This window comes from Coregonus lavaretus, assembly GCF_964263955.1.
Source record: "Coregonus lavaretus genome assembly, chromosome: 36".
Classification (NCBI taxonomy): Eukaryota; Metazoa; Chordata; class Actinopteri; order Salmoniformes; family Salmonidae; genus Coregonus; species Coregonus lavaretus.
The window spans coordinates 1,235,173-1,249,098 of NC_140023.1; the positions used below are offsets into that span (position 1 = coordinate 1,235,173).

Here is a 13,926-nt window from a genome sequence, read left to right on the forward strand (position 1 = left end):
CCGGTGTAGGCCGTCATTGTAAATAATAATTTGTTCTTAACTGACTTGCCTAGTTAAATAAAGGTAAAATAAATTAATTAGACCACTGTAATTGAACTGGAACACTCATGGGTATACAGTACCAGTCAAAAGCTTGGACACACCTACTCATTCAAGGGTTTTTCTTTATTTTTACTATTTTCTACATTGTAGAATAATAGTGAAGACATCAAAACTATGAAATAACACATATGGAATCATGTAGTAACCAAAAAAGTTCATATTAATATAATTTCACACATCATATACCTCAGGTTCTCATATACCTCAGGTTCGGTGATTTGAAAAGGATATATGTCATTTTGAGAAGAGAAAAACTGTAAATTATAATTGAAAACAACAATAAAACATTAAAATGAGAACACTATAAGTTGATCTGACCATGTAATACACAGTGTCTGTCACATGTCACCATAAGTTAGTAACACTACACTATTCAGTAAAAGCTGCTGGGTTTACTGAGAATGAAAAGATGTGAAGAGGGGGACGGAGGGGAAAATGAAGCAGGTGCTTCCTGAAAATGTCAATGTACACTACCGGTAAAATGTTTTAGAATACCTACTCATTCAAGGGTTTTTCTTTATTTTTACTATTTTCTACATTGTATAATAATAGTGAAGACATCAAAATGATGAAATACCACATATGGAATCATGTAGTAACCAAAAAAGTGTTAAACAAATCGAAATGTTTTTTTTATTTGAGATTTTTCAAATAGCCACCCTGCCTTGATGACAGCTTTGCACACTCTTGGCATTCTCTCAACCAGCTTCACCTGGAATGCTTTTCCAACTGTCTTGAAGGAGTTCCCACATATGCTTAGCACTTGTTGGCTGCTTTTCCTTCACTCTGCCATCCGACTCATCCCAAATCATCTCAATTGGGTTGAGGTCAGGGGATTGTGGAGGTCATCTGATGCAGCACTCCATCACTCTCCTTCTTGATCAAATAGCCCTTACACAGCCTGGAGGTGTGTTGGGTCATTGTCCTGTTGAAAAACAAATGATAGTCCCACTAAGCCCAAACTAGATGGGATGGCGTATCGCTGCAGAATGCTGTGGTAGCCATGCTGGTTAAGTGTAAATAAATCACAGACAGTGTCACCAGCAAAGCACCCCCACACCATAACACCTCCTCCTCCATGCTTTACGGTGGGAACTACACATGCAGAGTTCATCCATTCGCCCACACCGCGTCTCACAAAGACACAGTGGTTGGAACCAAAAATCTCAAATTTGGACTCCAGACCAAAGCACAAATATCCTCCGGTCTAATGTCCATTGCTCATGTTTCTTGGCCCAAGCAAGTCTCTTCTTCTTATTGGTGTCCTTTAGTAGTGGTTTCTTTGCAGCAATTCGACCATGAAGGCCTGGTTCACACAGTCCCCTCTGAACAGTTGATGTTGAGATGTGTCTGTGACTTGATCTCTGTGAAGCATTTATTTGGGCTGCAATTTCTGAAGCTGGTAACTCTAATGAACTTATCCTCTGCAGCAGAGGTAACTCTGGGTCTTCCTTTCCTGTGGTGGTCCTCATGAGAGCCAGTTTCATCATAGCGCTTGATGGTTTTTGCGACTGCACTTCAAAGTTCTTGAAATGTTCCGTATTGACTGACCTTCATGTCTTAAAGTAATGATGGACTGTCGTTTCTCTTTGCTTATTTGAGCTGTTCTTGTCATAATATGGACTTGGTCTTTTACCAAATAGGGCTATCTTCTGTATACCCCCCCCCCCCCCCCCCTACCTTGTCACAACACAACTGATTGGCTCAAACGCATTAAGAAGGAAAGAAATTCCACAAATTAACTTTTAAGAAGGCACACCTGTTAATTGAAATGCATTCCAGGTGACTACTTCATGAAGCTGGTTGAGAGAATGACAAGAGTGTGCTAAGCTGTCATCAAGGCAAAGGGTGGCTATTTGAAGAATCTCAAACATTAAATATATTTTGATTTGTTTAACACTTTTTTTGGTTACTACATGATTCCATATGTGTTATTTCATAGTTTTGATGTCTTCGCTATTATGCTACAATGTAGAAAATAGTACAAATAAAGAAAAACCATGGAATGAGTAGATGTGCCCAAACTTTTGACTGGCACTGTAAGTATGACATATATCCTTTTCAAATCACCGAACCTGAGGTATATGAGAACCTGAGGTATATGATGTGTGAAATTATATTAATATTACATTTTTGGTTACTACATGATTCCATATGTGTTATTTCATAGTTTTGATGTCTTCACTATTATTATACAATGTAGAAAATAGTAAAAATAAAGAAAAACCCTTGAATGAGTAGGTGTGTCCAAACTTTTGACTGGTAGTGTATATACAGTATGGCCGCCGGTCCACCCATCACAGACCCGTTGATTTGAATGGAATGACTGTTCTAGTAAGACTATTTCTATGGTTACAGTAAACAGTGACATAAACAGTGAAAGGGATACTTTCATTAACCCTTGGCTATGTTTTATGGTGTGTGGTGTTTTGGTTTGGTTTGGTTGAGGATGTGTCTGAACACAAAGTGGGTCTTTCGAGGAAAAACTGTTCTTTGTGTTACGCATTCCTCTATTTCCATTTGTGCTTTGCAACTAAAGTGGCTTTAGTAATGTTATTACTTTTATTACTATTTATTTAGTATGTTATTATCAGATGAGGTTAAGTTTGATTAAGTCAAAGTCAACACGGCTCATCACGTTCTTGTTAAATAGGGTTGTCTTTCACTTTAAGGACCAGTGACCATAAGTATGGTGTCCATTTTAGGACATCCTTCTCACTATAAATATTCAACTTGACTTCTGTCTTTGTACATTTTGTCTGGTGGAATGTTGAATGTGACATATGAAAACAAACTTTTATTTCCAGAACCACAAAAGAACAAACAGCGTAGTGGTGGTGTGTGTTAACAATCCCCTTTCTTTGACAAAATGTACACAGACAGTCATGTTCATGTTGACGCTTGTGGTGAAGAATTTCCTATAAGGGACACCGTAGTCCGTACTGTAGTAGGCTAGATCAGGGTAACGGGTATGTGTGAAGTCATTTGTGTCAAACACATTGTCGTGTCGTGTTCTCCATCTCCCCCTCCCATGTCTCACTAACCAACATTACAACTACACGTACTGTGTATAATTGAATGCCCAGCCTAGAAAAAAAACTCAAGATGTAAAATTCAGAGTTCAGCATGAAAACGAACAAATAATATAGTTCAGCATGAAATGACACTCACTGCTCGCGTCTGTCACGCCTCCAAACTGTTTCTGCTCTGTAAACAGTTACCCCACTCCACACCCTTTAATCGCTATGATCTCTCTATGCATGCTTATGAATGTTTATAAAGCACTTGTGCATGCTGTTTACAGGACACACACAGTCCCTGTTTGGGGCCAGGCCTTGCTCTCCATTCTCTCTCTGGCTACAAACTGAAACCTGCAACCTTGTTTGTGCTCCTAGACACATGTGGTTAAAACAGTAAAGGTAGACATATAGTTCTCCCCAGAGAGAGAGAGAGAGAGAGAGAGAGAATGTTTCTGTGATGGTGTTAGAGTGAGTTTGCACCCTGGCACAAAGAGAATGGGAACCAGGGACTGTTGTCTGTCGCTGAACCAGAATCACAGCAATCTAGAAGCACTGCTCTGAGGGGCTTTCACTACCTACCACTCCTCCTGGGGTTAAGATCTTGACACATATACACATGCTTCAAATGTTTGATATACGTCATGTACATGCACAGTAACTTGCAAATACAGTGCATTCGGAAAGTATTCAGACCCCTAGACTTTTTCCACATTTTGTTACGTTACAGCCTCATTCTAAAATTGATTAAATAAAAACATTTCCTCATCAATCTACACACAATACACCATAATGACAAAGCGAAAACAGAAATACCTTATTTACATAAGTATTCAGTCCCTTTGCTATGAGACTCGAAATGGAGCACAGGTGCTTCATGTTTCCATTGAGTATCCTTGAGATGTTTCTACAACTTGATTGGAGTCCACCTGTGGTAAATTCAATTGATTGGACATTATTTGGAAAGGCTATATAAGGTCCCACAGTTGACAGTGTATGTCAGAGCAGAAACCAAGCCAAGAGGTCAAAGGAATTGTCCGTAGAGCTCCGAGACAGGATTGTGTCGAGGCACAGATCTGGGGAAGGGTACCAAGAAATGTCTGCAGCATTGAAGGTCCCCAAGAACACAGTGGCCTCCATCCTTCTTAAATGGAAGAAGTTTGGAACCACCAAGACTCTTCCTAGAGCTGGCCGCCCGGACAAACTGAGCAATCGGGGGGAAAGGGCCTTGGTCAGGGAGGTGACCAAGAACCCGATGGTCACTCTGACAGAGCTCCAGAGTTCCTCTGTGGAGATGGAAAACCTTCCAGAAGGACAACCATCTCTGCAGCACTCCACCAATCAGGCCTTTATGGTAGAGTGGCCAGACGGAAGCCACTCCTCAGTAAAAGGCACATGACAGCCCGCTTGGAGTTGCCAAAAGGCACCTAAAGACTCTCAGACCATGAGAAACAAGATTCTCTGGTCTGATGTAATCAAGATTAAACTCTTTGGCCTGAATGCCAAGCATCACATCTGGAGGAAACCTGGCACCATCCCTACGGTGAAGCGTGGTGGTGGCAGCATTATGCTGTGGGAATGTTTTTCAGCAGCAGGGACTTGGAGACTAGTCAGGATCGAGGGAAAGCTGAACGGAGCAAAGTACAGAGAGATCCTTGATGAAAACCTGCTCCAGTGCGCTCAGGACCTCAGACTGGGGAGAAGGTTCACCTTCCAACAGGACAACGACCCTAAGCACACAGCCAAGACAACGCAGGAGTGGCTTCGGGACAAGTCTCTGAATGTCCTTGAGTGGCCCAGCCAGAGCCCGGACTTGAACCCGATCGAATATCTCTGGAAAGACCTGAAAATAGCTGTGCAGCGACGCTCCCCATCCAACCTGACAGAGCTTGAGAGGATCTGCAGAGAAGAATTGGAGAAACTCCCCAAATACAGGTGTGCCGAGCTTTTAGCGTCATACCCAAGAAGACTGTAATCGCTGCCAAAGGTGCTTCAACAAAGTATTGAGTAAAGGGTCTGAATACTTATGTAAATGTGATATTTCCGTTTTTTATTTTTAATAAATTAGCAAAAATGTCTAACTGTTTTTGCTTTGTCATTATGGGGTATTGTGTGTAGATTGATGAGGGAATAAAACAATTTAATACATTTTAGAGTAAGGCAGTAACGTAACAAAATGTGGAAAAAATCAAGGGGTCTGAATACTTTCCGAATGCACTGTACACACACACCACTCTCAAGCCTCTCTGGAGGAGTGCTGCTGTAGTGAAACTCTTGTCCTGCATGGAATGGCCTGGCCAGTCTAGCCAGTAGATTAGTGTGATGAAGCCTTGACCACGGCTGGCGCAGCTGCATGAGGGGAAACAGGTACGTGATCCACACCTTTAGCCGAACGGATAGAGGATGTTTTGATCTGTTCTGTTCTGAATTAAACATTATATGTCAGTATGAGGTTTGCTGCTGAAGACATTGTCCATGCTACTCTCCGGCCCCGAATGACTCCTCTCTCCCCCTCCCCTTCCCCTCTCTCCCCCTCCCCTTCCCCTCTCTCCCCCTCCCCTTCCCCTCTCTCCCCCTCCCCTTCCCCTCTCTCCCCCACCCCTTCCCCTCTCTCCCCCTCCCCTTCCCCTCTCTCCCCTTCCCCTCTCCCCCACTGTCATATTTGCCTTTATACCTGTTATGGCATTTACAGCCTTAGGACACAGCTTGACCCTTGACCCTGAGACCACCTTGACTAGTCAAATTGGACTTTCAAATTGTTAAAAACTTTATTGATCAAAACAAGACTTTGGGATAACATTGAAAAAGCTTCATTTGACCATGGTAAAATATTGCACATAATTCTCACTGCAAAGAACCACAGTCAGTTTGGCACTCTAGCCGTATATGAGGCACCCTAATGTTTTAGGCAGGGGTTGGATCCAAAATTATTTTCCAATCGTTTTGTTCTAAACAGAACCGCTATTTTTTCATTCCGTTCCAGTGTTCTGACCAGCATAATAGGGTTCTGAACTGGTTCAGATTCAGATTGTTCCTTTTTGTGCTTTTTTTACTCGTCAAATCTACATAGTTTAGCTCATTAATTTACTCCACCAATTATCAAGGATAGAGAAGCTTGCTACAGAACGGGTAGTTGTTTACATGTTTGATTGGCCATATAAGGGCAGGCGTGAGATTTGACTGAAATTTCAAGGGTGGGGAGAGAGCGAGAAAGATGGGTGGACATGAAGGGAGCTTGGCTTGAAGCGATAAACATTGTGACGTGAATTGGAATGCGTTTAGGTTATTACTAGCATCAGAACTTCACTGAATAACATAATTATATACTATACATGAAAACAATTTTCGGAAACAAAAAAACTGTTCTCAAGATTAAAAAATACTACAGATGACTTTCGTTCTCGGTTCTGTTTCCGTTCCTTGAAAATGGTTGTTATTTTACGTTTTTCTGTTGTGTTCCCTGAACCGGTTCCAACCCCTGATTGTATGTGCCCTTTACTGGTCTTTTGTTGGGGTTCAAGCCTGCGAGAGCTGGCATTTAAGGCTTTGCATTTGTTATCTTATTGTCTCCATTATGGAGTAACCTTCCTGCTTCCCTGGATGACTATGTCTCCTTTATGGAGTAACCTTCCTGCTTCCCTGGATGACTATTTCTCCTTTTGCCATTAACCTGCTGCTTTTCCTCTTCCTCTCATCCCAAAACATGACTGTAGCCAAGATGTCCGTCTACAAACAAATGAAACTGGCATGTTGTTTTGATTGCGGCCGTTCAGAGCAAGACTGCTCTTGCATGTCAGGCAGTGTACATAGTAACATGGACACCCTACAGAGGGCCTACCCACTCTCCTCTGTCTCTGTTCATGATTGCGCAACCACTTTACGTGCCTGTAAGTTACACCGCCCAACACATGCTGTTACATGTCTGTTCTGTGTGTGTACTATGTGGACCATGTACCTTTGTGCTTTATCCGTAACGTTGTCCATGTGGCGTGCTTCCATAGTTGCTGTTGCGCTGTCGTGGCTTATTTAAATGTATTATTATTATTATTATTAATTTGAGTTGTATTTATTATTATTATTATTATTATTTCTGTGGGTTGTATTGGGTGGTAGTGATGGTGTTGGTTTGTGCCGCTGCTCTACTGTAGCTGTTAGCTCTGTGGCTAGCACCTGCCACATCAGTCAAGCACTCGTGTGGTGACTGTTATTAGACAGTTGGTGTTTGGTGTGTTATATTCTTTCTAATGCTGTATGTTATCTATAAATATGATGAAGAAAAATGTGACAGTTGAAGGGATGATTTATTTCTGAATGTATGCAATATCTTGATGATGATTTTTGTTGTTGCTTTGTCTTACTTTGTTTATGAAGGTATCACAAGCCTTTAGAGGAACCTCCTTGCTAATTATGTTTCTGTTCTGTTCCTGATCATTTTATTTCAAGCACGCAGGACTGATTTGTGCAGGAACGAGAGCCATGTTCATCAAATGATATTCATAGATAATGTAGATATGTAGCATATCAAATGGGGTTTATCTTAAAGGTACACTACTAAACAAGATGACATCATCATACACATTGGGAAGACCTACCTACATAATCCCCATCTCAGAATTTTGGGCAACCAATTGCAGCGCTCCGGTGGATAGTAACTGTCGATAAGCAAGCTTGGGTCCAACGCATGGACAGGCTCTCATTTCAAATGCATGGAAGCCAATGAGGGCAATGGCAAAAGCGGAGAGTTTTCATTAAAAAAAAAAGTTGCTTAAATGGCTAAATAATTGAACAGTACACAAGGGGTACTTACGAATGATTCCTAAAATACAGTGCCTGTTGATGGAGTATTTTCAAGAAAGTATATTTTTGTTGGTTAGCTAGCTAGCTCTCATTGACCTTGCTAACGCTAGGTAACTAGCTAGCCAGTTAATGTAACTTATATTCTCCAAATGTATGTTAACTAGCTTATGAATATAACTCACATCTGCTGTCGACATCAGGATACAATTTGAGTACTGGTTATCTCCAAAAGTGGTTAGTAGCTTTGACTGCATGCTGACGGTGCATTCAGAGGCATCCAGTGGCTAGCCACAGTACAAACTTCATTTTACCAGGTTCCCGTGAAGCAATTTTAATGACAGTCCACCACAACATGCCAGAGAGTTTTCTGATTAGCAATGGGTAGGCAGTCTGTGTTTAATTTGTGTATTAAAAACACAGTTTGAGATCATTGTGAGGGGTTTCTCCATTGGTGTCAATGGGGAATTGGACTTCCCGGGAAATCAGGGGGGTGGGGCTTAGCGAGGGGGATTTATTGGCTCTTCACAATATCACACCCTCCTTTGTGGCCACGCCCTGTTGTGTATGATGATGTCATTTTGCTGTCTGTACCTTTTAAAGTTTCTCAGTGTTTACATCCTCATTGCCAGACTTCCACCACGTTTCTCTTCAAGGTTCTCACCGTGGCTTATTACATGATTATATGTGATTATATGACTCTTGTCTGTCAGAGTATTGTGGTCTGTAGTTGTTGACAGTTGATTGTGTATCTCTCTTCTTCATTATTATAGGAAAGTGGTTCATTTTCCAATGAGAAAACAATGAATATGTGTTGAGTTCTTTTTATACCCAGTCCTTTGGAAATACTTTTCCAGTTACCTTCCGATCGTGAGCCTCAGCCATGATACTCATCCAGCCAACAGATATGGATTGACTTGTAAAGAAGGAGCGAGCTACTCCACACGTTTAAGAGAAAGAACTCCCGCTCTCTTTTCCCAGGCTTGATCTTTGTTCCATCAGATTACTTTCTCCTCTTCCTCAGTAATCAGGAACCCAGGAGAACGTTCCGTTTCCTTAAAGGGATAGGTCACTTTTTTAAGTTGTAGCTTATTTTCAATTTACCGAGGGTGTTTCATCCAAACCATTTTTACATTCGTTAGCTGGTTATTTAGCAACATCCAGGTTGCTAGTGGAAACAGATTTAACCAGTGAGCGGTGCATTCAAAAGTGTGGGATCTTAGCCCTCTGTTGCTCCTCTAGCCCCATCTGATTTCCTCCTCAGCATTCTCCCACCATCTGTGAGTGAGCTTAGACTAGATTAGTGTCAACCGGCTGATGTTGAGTTTGGTTTTTCCTCTTGTAGGTTGGTGGGCCGCTACTCTCCCTCTGCACCTACAGTATAGCTGGCCATTAGGGAAGTTACTGATCTCTCTCCTCCCTCAGCCCTTCCTAGGATTTCAGGGAATCCTCCCGTCTTGGATTTCTTCTTGTTCTCTTTATAGGGGAAATCTGCACTTGCTTCATCCATTTTTGGACTTATAAATTAATTATATGAACCCATTGATTCTTGAAGAATATAACTTACCTCATGAGCTTAGTTCAACTGTCGTACCCCCCTTCAGCTCTGTCTATGAATTTGAAAGTGGTTACATTTCTCCAGCCCCTTCCCTCAGCTTCTTACCAAAAAGGGCGAAAACACTATTGTTTCAACTGCGGATTTCCCCGTTTAACTCTGGAGAGAGAGAGAGAGAATAGGGTCATTTAGAATGTCTGTTAGGGATCACTATCGTTGGATTTCCTCTCTTTCTTTTTTCTGTCTTTCAGAGTGGATAGGATGTCTCTGACCACGACTTCATTCACATCTGAAATGGATTTTCCTCTCTGGATAACTGGTTTATTTTTTAATAGTGTTTTCTTATTTATTTACTGTATCTGCGAGGCGCTTCACGTCGTATGTTATTAAACATTTTGATCACACGTTATGCAGAGTTGTTTGCCAATTGAAATATACATGGACGGGCTAATAGTAGACATGTGAAACTCATAGCTGTGTCTAAAACGAAAGTGGTTGCGCTTCTACCTAAGTAAGAGCAGTGATTCAGCTAGAAGGTGAACCTTGTGGAGGTCATCTTTGGGACACACTGTTTTTGGTCTCTCAGGGCCCTCTGTTTGTCCCAGCTTACACCTTTTCTGGGGGCCATCTGGGGTTCGGGCCTGGAGGCTGGGCCTGCTGGGCTGGGGCTGGGGCAGGGTTTAGGGTCAGAAGAAGGGGTTTGGGTCTGGAGGCTGGGCCTGCTGGGGCAGGGTTTAGGGTCAGGAGAAGGGGTTTGGGTCTGGAGGCTGGGCCTGCTGGGGCAGGGTTTAGGGTCAGTAGAAGGGGTTCGGGTCTGGAGGCTGGTCTGTGTGCTGTGAGCAAGTCTCGGTCTTACTTACAGAGATAGGGAGGTATGTGTGTGTGTGTGTGTGTGTGTGTGTGTGTGTGTGTGTGTGTGTGTGTGTGTGTCAGCGGCAGGCGTTCCTTATCCAGCCTGACATGGAAATTATGTTTGCATTTTCATTTCCCTGGCCCTGCTGGTCCATCACCGAAACGTGCCCTGACAGCTCCTGTCCACCAGGCAAGCTTGGTTCCCCCTCTCCCCTCCGCACTCCTCCGTCGCGCTACCCCTCAGACGCTAGCCGGTTAGCCTGCCGCCTCTGCGGACACGGGCAAATCGATAGCGACAGATGCCAGGGCCAGCGAGGGTCCTTGTTTGAGGGTGTGTGTCACAGGGCAGCCCTGGGCCTTCACTGTGACCTTTACTGTTGAAGACAGAACAGAGCAGAGCAGGGAAGGCTAATCTAGCTAGCTAGCTCACTGTCTGACTCCATCCCAAATAGCACTCTATTCCCTATATAATAGCACCCTATTCCTTATATATTGCACATTACTTTTGGCCAGAGCCCTCCCTTGTATCCTTCATACAAATCACTATATCCACTGCTTTATCTCAGATGTATTCCTCTTTGAACTGTGAAATACCCGACTCAAACGACTGACTCAGAATGACTCAGTGGCCGTACGCAGCCACATCCCGAGTCCCTGGTGCCCACACATTCAGAAATCAAAAGATGGTTTAGTATTTAGTGTAAAAGCTCTGACAAAGGCTAAGAGAACACAAAACACTTTTCAATGAGGAAACAGAAATCCACTTAAAAATATGTACAGTTGAAGTCGGAAGTTTACATACACTTAGGTTGGAGTCATTAAAACTTGTTTTTCAACCACTCCATACATTTCTTGTTAACAAACTATAGTTTTGACAAGTCGGTTAGGACATCTACTTTGTGCATGACACAAGTAATTTTTCCAACAATTGTTTACAGACAGATTATTTCACTGTATCACAATTCCAGTGGGTCAGAAGTTTACGTACACTAAGTTGACTGTGCCTTTTAAACAGCTTGGAAAATTCCAGAAAATGATGTCATGGCTTTAGAAGCTTCTGATAGGCTAATTGACATAATTTGAGTCAATTGGAGGTGTACCTGTGGATGTATTTCAAGGCCTACCTTCAAACCCAGTGCCTCTTTGCTTGACATCATGGGAAAATCAAAAGAAATCAGCCAAGACCTCAGAAAAACAATTGTAGACCTCCACAAGTCTGGTTCAACCTTGGGAGCAATTTCCAAATGACTGAAGGTACCACGTTCATCTGTACATCTGTACAAACAATAGTATGCAAGTATAAACACCATGGGACCACGCAGCCGTCATACCACTCAGGAAGGAGACGTGTTCTGTCTCCTAGAGATGAACGTACTTTGGTGCGTAACGTGCAAATAAATCCCAGAACAACAGCAAAGGACCTTGTGAAGATGCTGGAGGAAACAGGTACAAAAGTATCTATATCCACAGTAAAACGAGTCCTATATCAACATAACCTGAAAGGCCGCTCAGCAAGGAAGAAGCCACTGCTCCAAAACCGCCATAAAAAAGACAGACTACGGTTTGCAACTGCACATGGGGACAAAGATCGTACATTTTGGAGAAATGTCCTCTGGTCTGATGAAACACAAATATAACTGTTTGGCCATAATGACCATCGTTATGTTTGGAGGAAAAAGGGGGTTCTTGCAAGCCGAAGAACACCATCCCAACCGTGAAGCACGGGGGTGGCAGCATCATGCTGTGGGGGTGCTTTGCTGCAGGATGGACTGGTGCACTTCACAAAATAGATGGCATCAAAATTACGTGGATATATTGAAGCAACATCTCAAGACATCAGTCAGAAAGTTAAAGCTTGGTCGCAAATGGTCTTCCAAATGGACAATGACCCCAAGCATACTTCCAAAGTTGTTGCAAAATGGCTTAAGGACAACAAGGTCAAGGTATTGGAGTAGCCATCACAAAGCCCTGACCTCAATCCTATAGAAAATTTGTGGGCAGAACTGAAAAGCGTGTACGAGCAAGGAGGCCTACAAACCTGACTCAGTTACACCAGCTCTGTCAGGAGGAATGGGCCAAAATTCACCCAACTTATTGTGGGAAGCTTGTGGAAGGCTACCCAAAACATTTGACCTAAGTTAAACAATTTAAAGGCAATGCTACCAAATACTAATTGAGTGTATATAAACTTCTGACCCACTGGGAATGTGATGAAATAAATAAAAGCTGAAATAAATCATTCTCTCTACTATTATTCTGACATTTCACATTCTTAAAATAAAGTGATGATCCTAACTGACCTAAGACAGGGAATTTTTACAAGGATTAAATGTCAGGAATTGTGAAAAACTGAGTTTAAATGTATTTGGCTAAGGTGTATGTAAACTTCCGACTTCAACTGTACTTGTGTAGCCTATGATGCAATACCGGTGATCATTTTAAGGAGAACAAAAACGACTTAGCCTACATTTGAACACCACCGCAGAAGCTTCGCTATGTGGCATCTTCCCAATTAAGTTGCCTAGTTTTGTTGTTTGGCTTCTTGAAGAGAACTAGGGCCTATCACTCGCAGCCCACCTCTTCCAACGCATTGTGGAAAAGTGTGCATCAAATTCTACTAATTTAAGAGCCGGAATAAGTATAACATCCTGGCATTTAAACCATACTCCATTTTTGAAAATTCAGATACTATAAAACGTTTTATTTTCGTATACTGAGGTGTCGTGCGCGATTGCGTTGTTTCACGTTATTGGTTAATTTCCATTTTCAGAATGTCGCATACTTTATTTTTTCGCATACTCAAACAACCTAACCCTGATGAATCATTCAATAGCTGGAGTTCAATTCAGCTCATCTGAAAATTCCTAACCACGAAACAAGATTTTGATAACGTCCCACAGTTTTGTTTAATTTTTCCAGAAGCACGGCGTTATCCCCTCCTCTGTTTCACCTAGCTCTCTCTGTTTCACCTAGCTCTCTCTGTGCCCATACAGTCCATCACTCTCATCCACCTCATCCACCTCATTCACCTCATTCACCTCATCCACCTCATCCACCTCATTCACCTCATCCACCTCATTCACCTCATCCACCTCATTCACCTCATCCACCTCATCCACCTCATTCACCTCATCCACCTCATCCACCTCATCCACCTCATCCATCGCCGTTTTGTACTATTTTCTCTGTTCAGCTCACATTTTGCGCCATAACCAATGTGCTCTAAAATAGTGCTAATTCATTATTGTCTAACCATTTTCTTTTTACTTCATTTTACATCTGTCTGGGATGTCTGTCTGGGATGTCTGTCTGGGATGTCTGTCTGGGATGTCTGTCTGTCACTCCGTCCATCTCTCTCATCATGATCATCACCACTCTTCCTCCATGTAACCTGTCATCTGTCTCTTGCACTTCTCCTCAGCCAAATATAAGTATAATGGATATGTCAGATCACGTAAGTGTGTTTCTCTGTCCCTCCCCATACCTCCTCCACCATCACCACTCCCCCTCCCCATACCTCCTCCACCATCACCACCCCCCACCCCATACCTCCTCCACCATCACCACCCCCCCTCCCCATACCTCCTCCACCATCACCACCCCCCC

General features: G+C 42.6%; 1 protein-coding gene across 1 annotated transcript in view; it reads left to right on the forward strand.

Moving 5' to 3' along the window:
* The window catches only part of LOC311110501 (calcium-activated potassium channel subunit alpha-1a-like), a gene marked incomplete at its 5' end in the record, with an annotated part of 307,325 nt that overhangs the window by 247,546 nt on the left and 45,853 nt on the right, over nucleotides 1-13,926 (forward strand). The window contains one exon of the mRNA XM_084153022.1: nucleotides 13,742-13,774. Within this exon, the coding sequence (XP_084009148.1) occupies nucleotides 13,742-13,774 (33 nt within the window). The remainder of the gene's footprint in view (nucleotides 1-13,741; nucleotides 13,775-13,926) is intronic.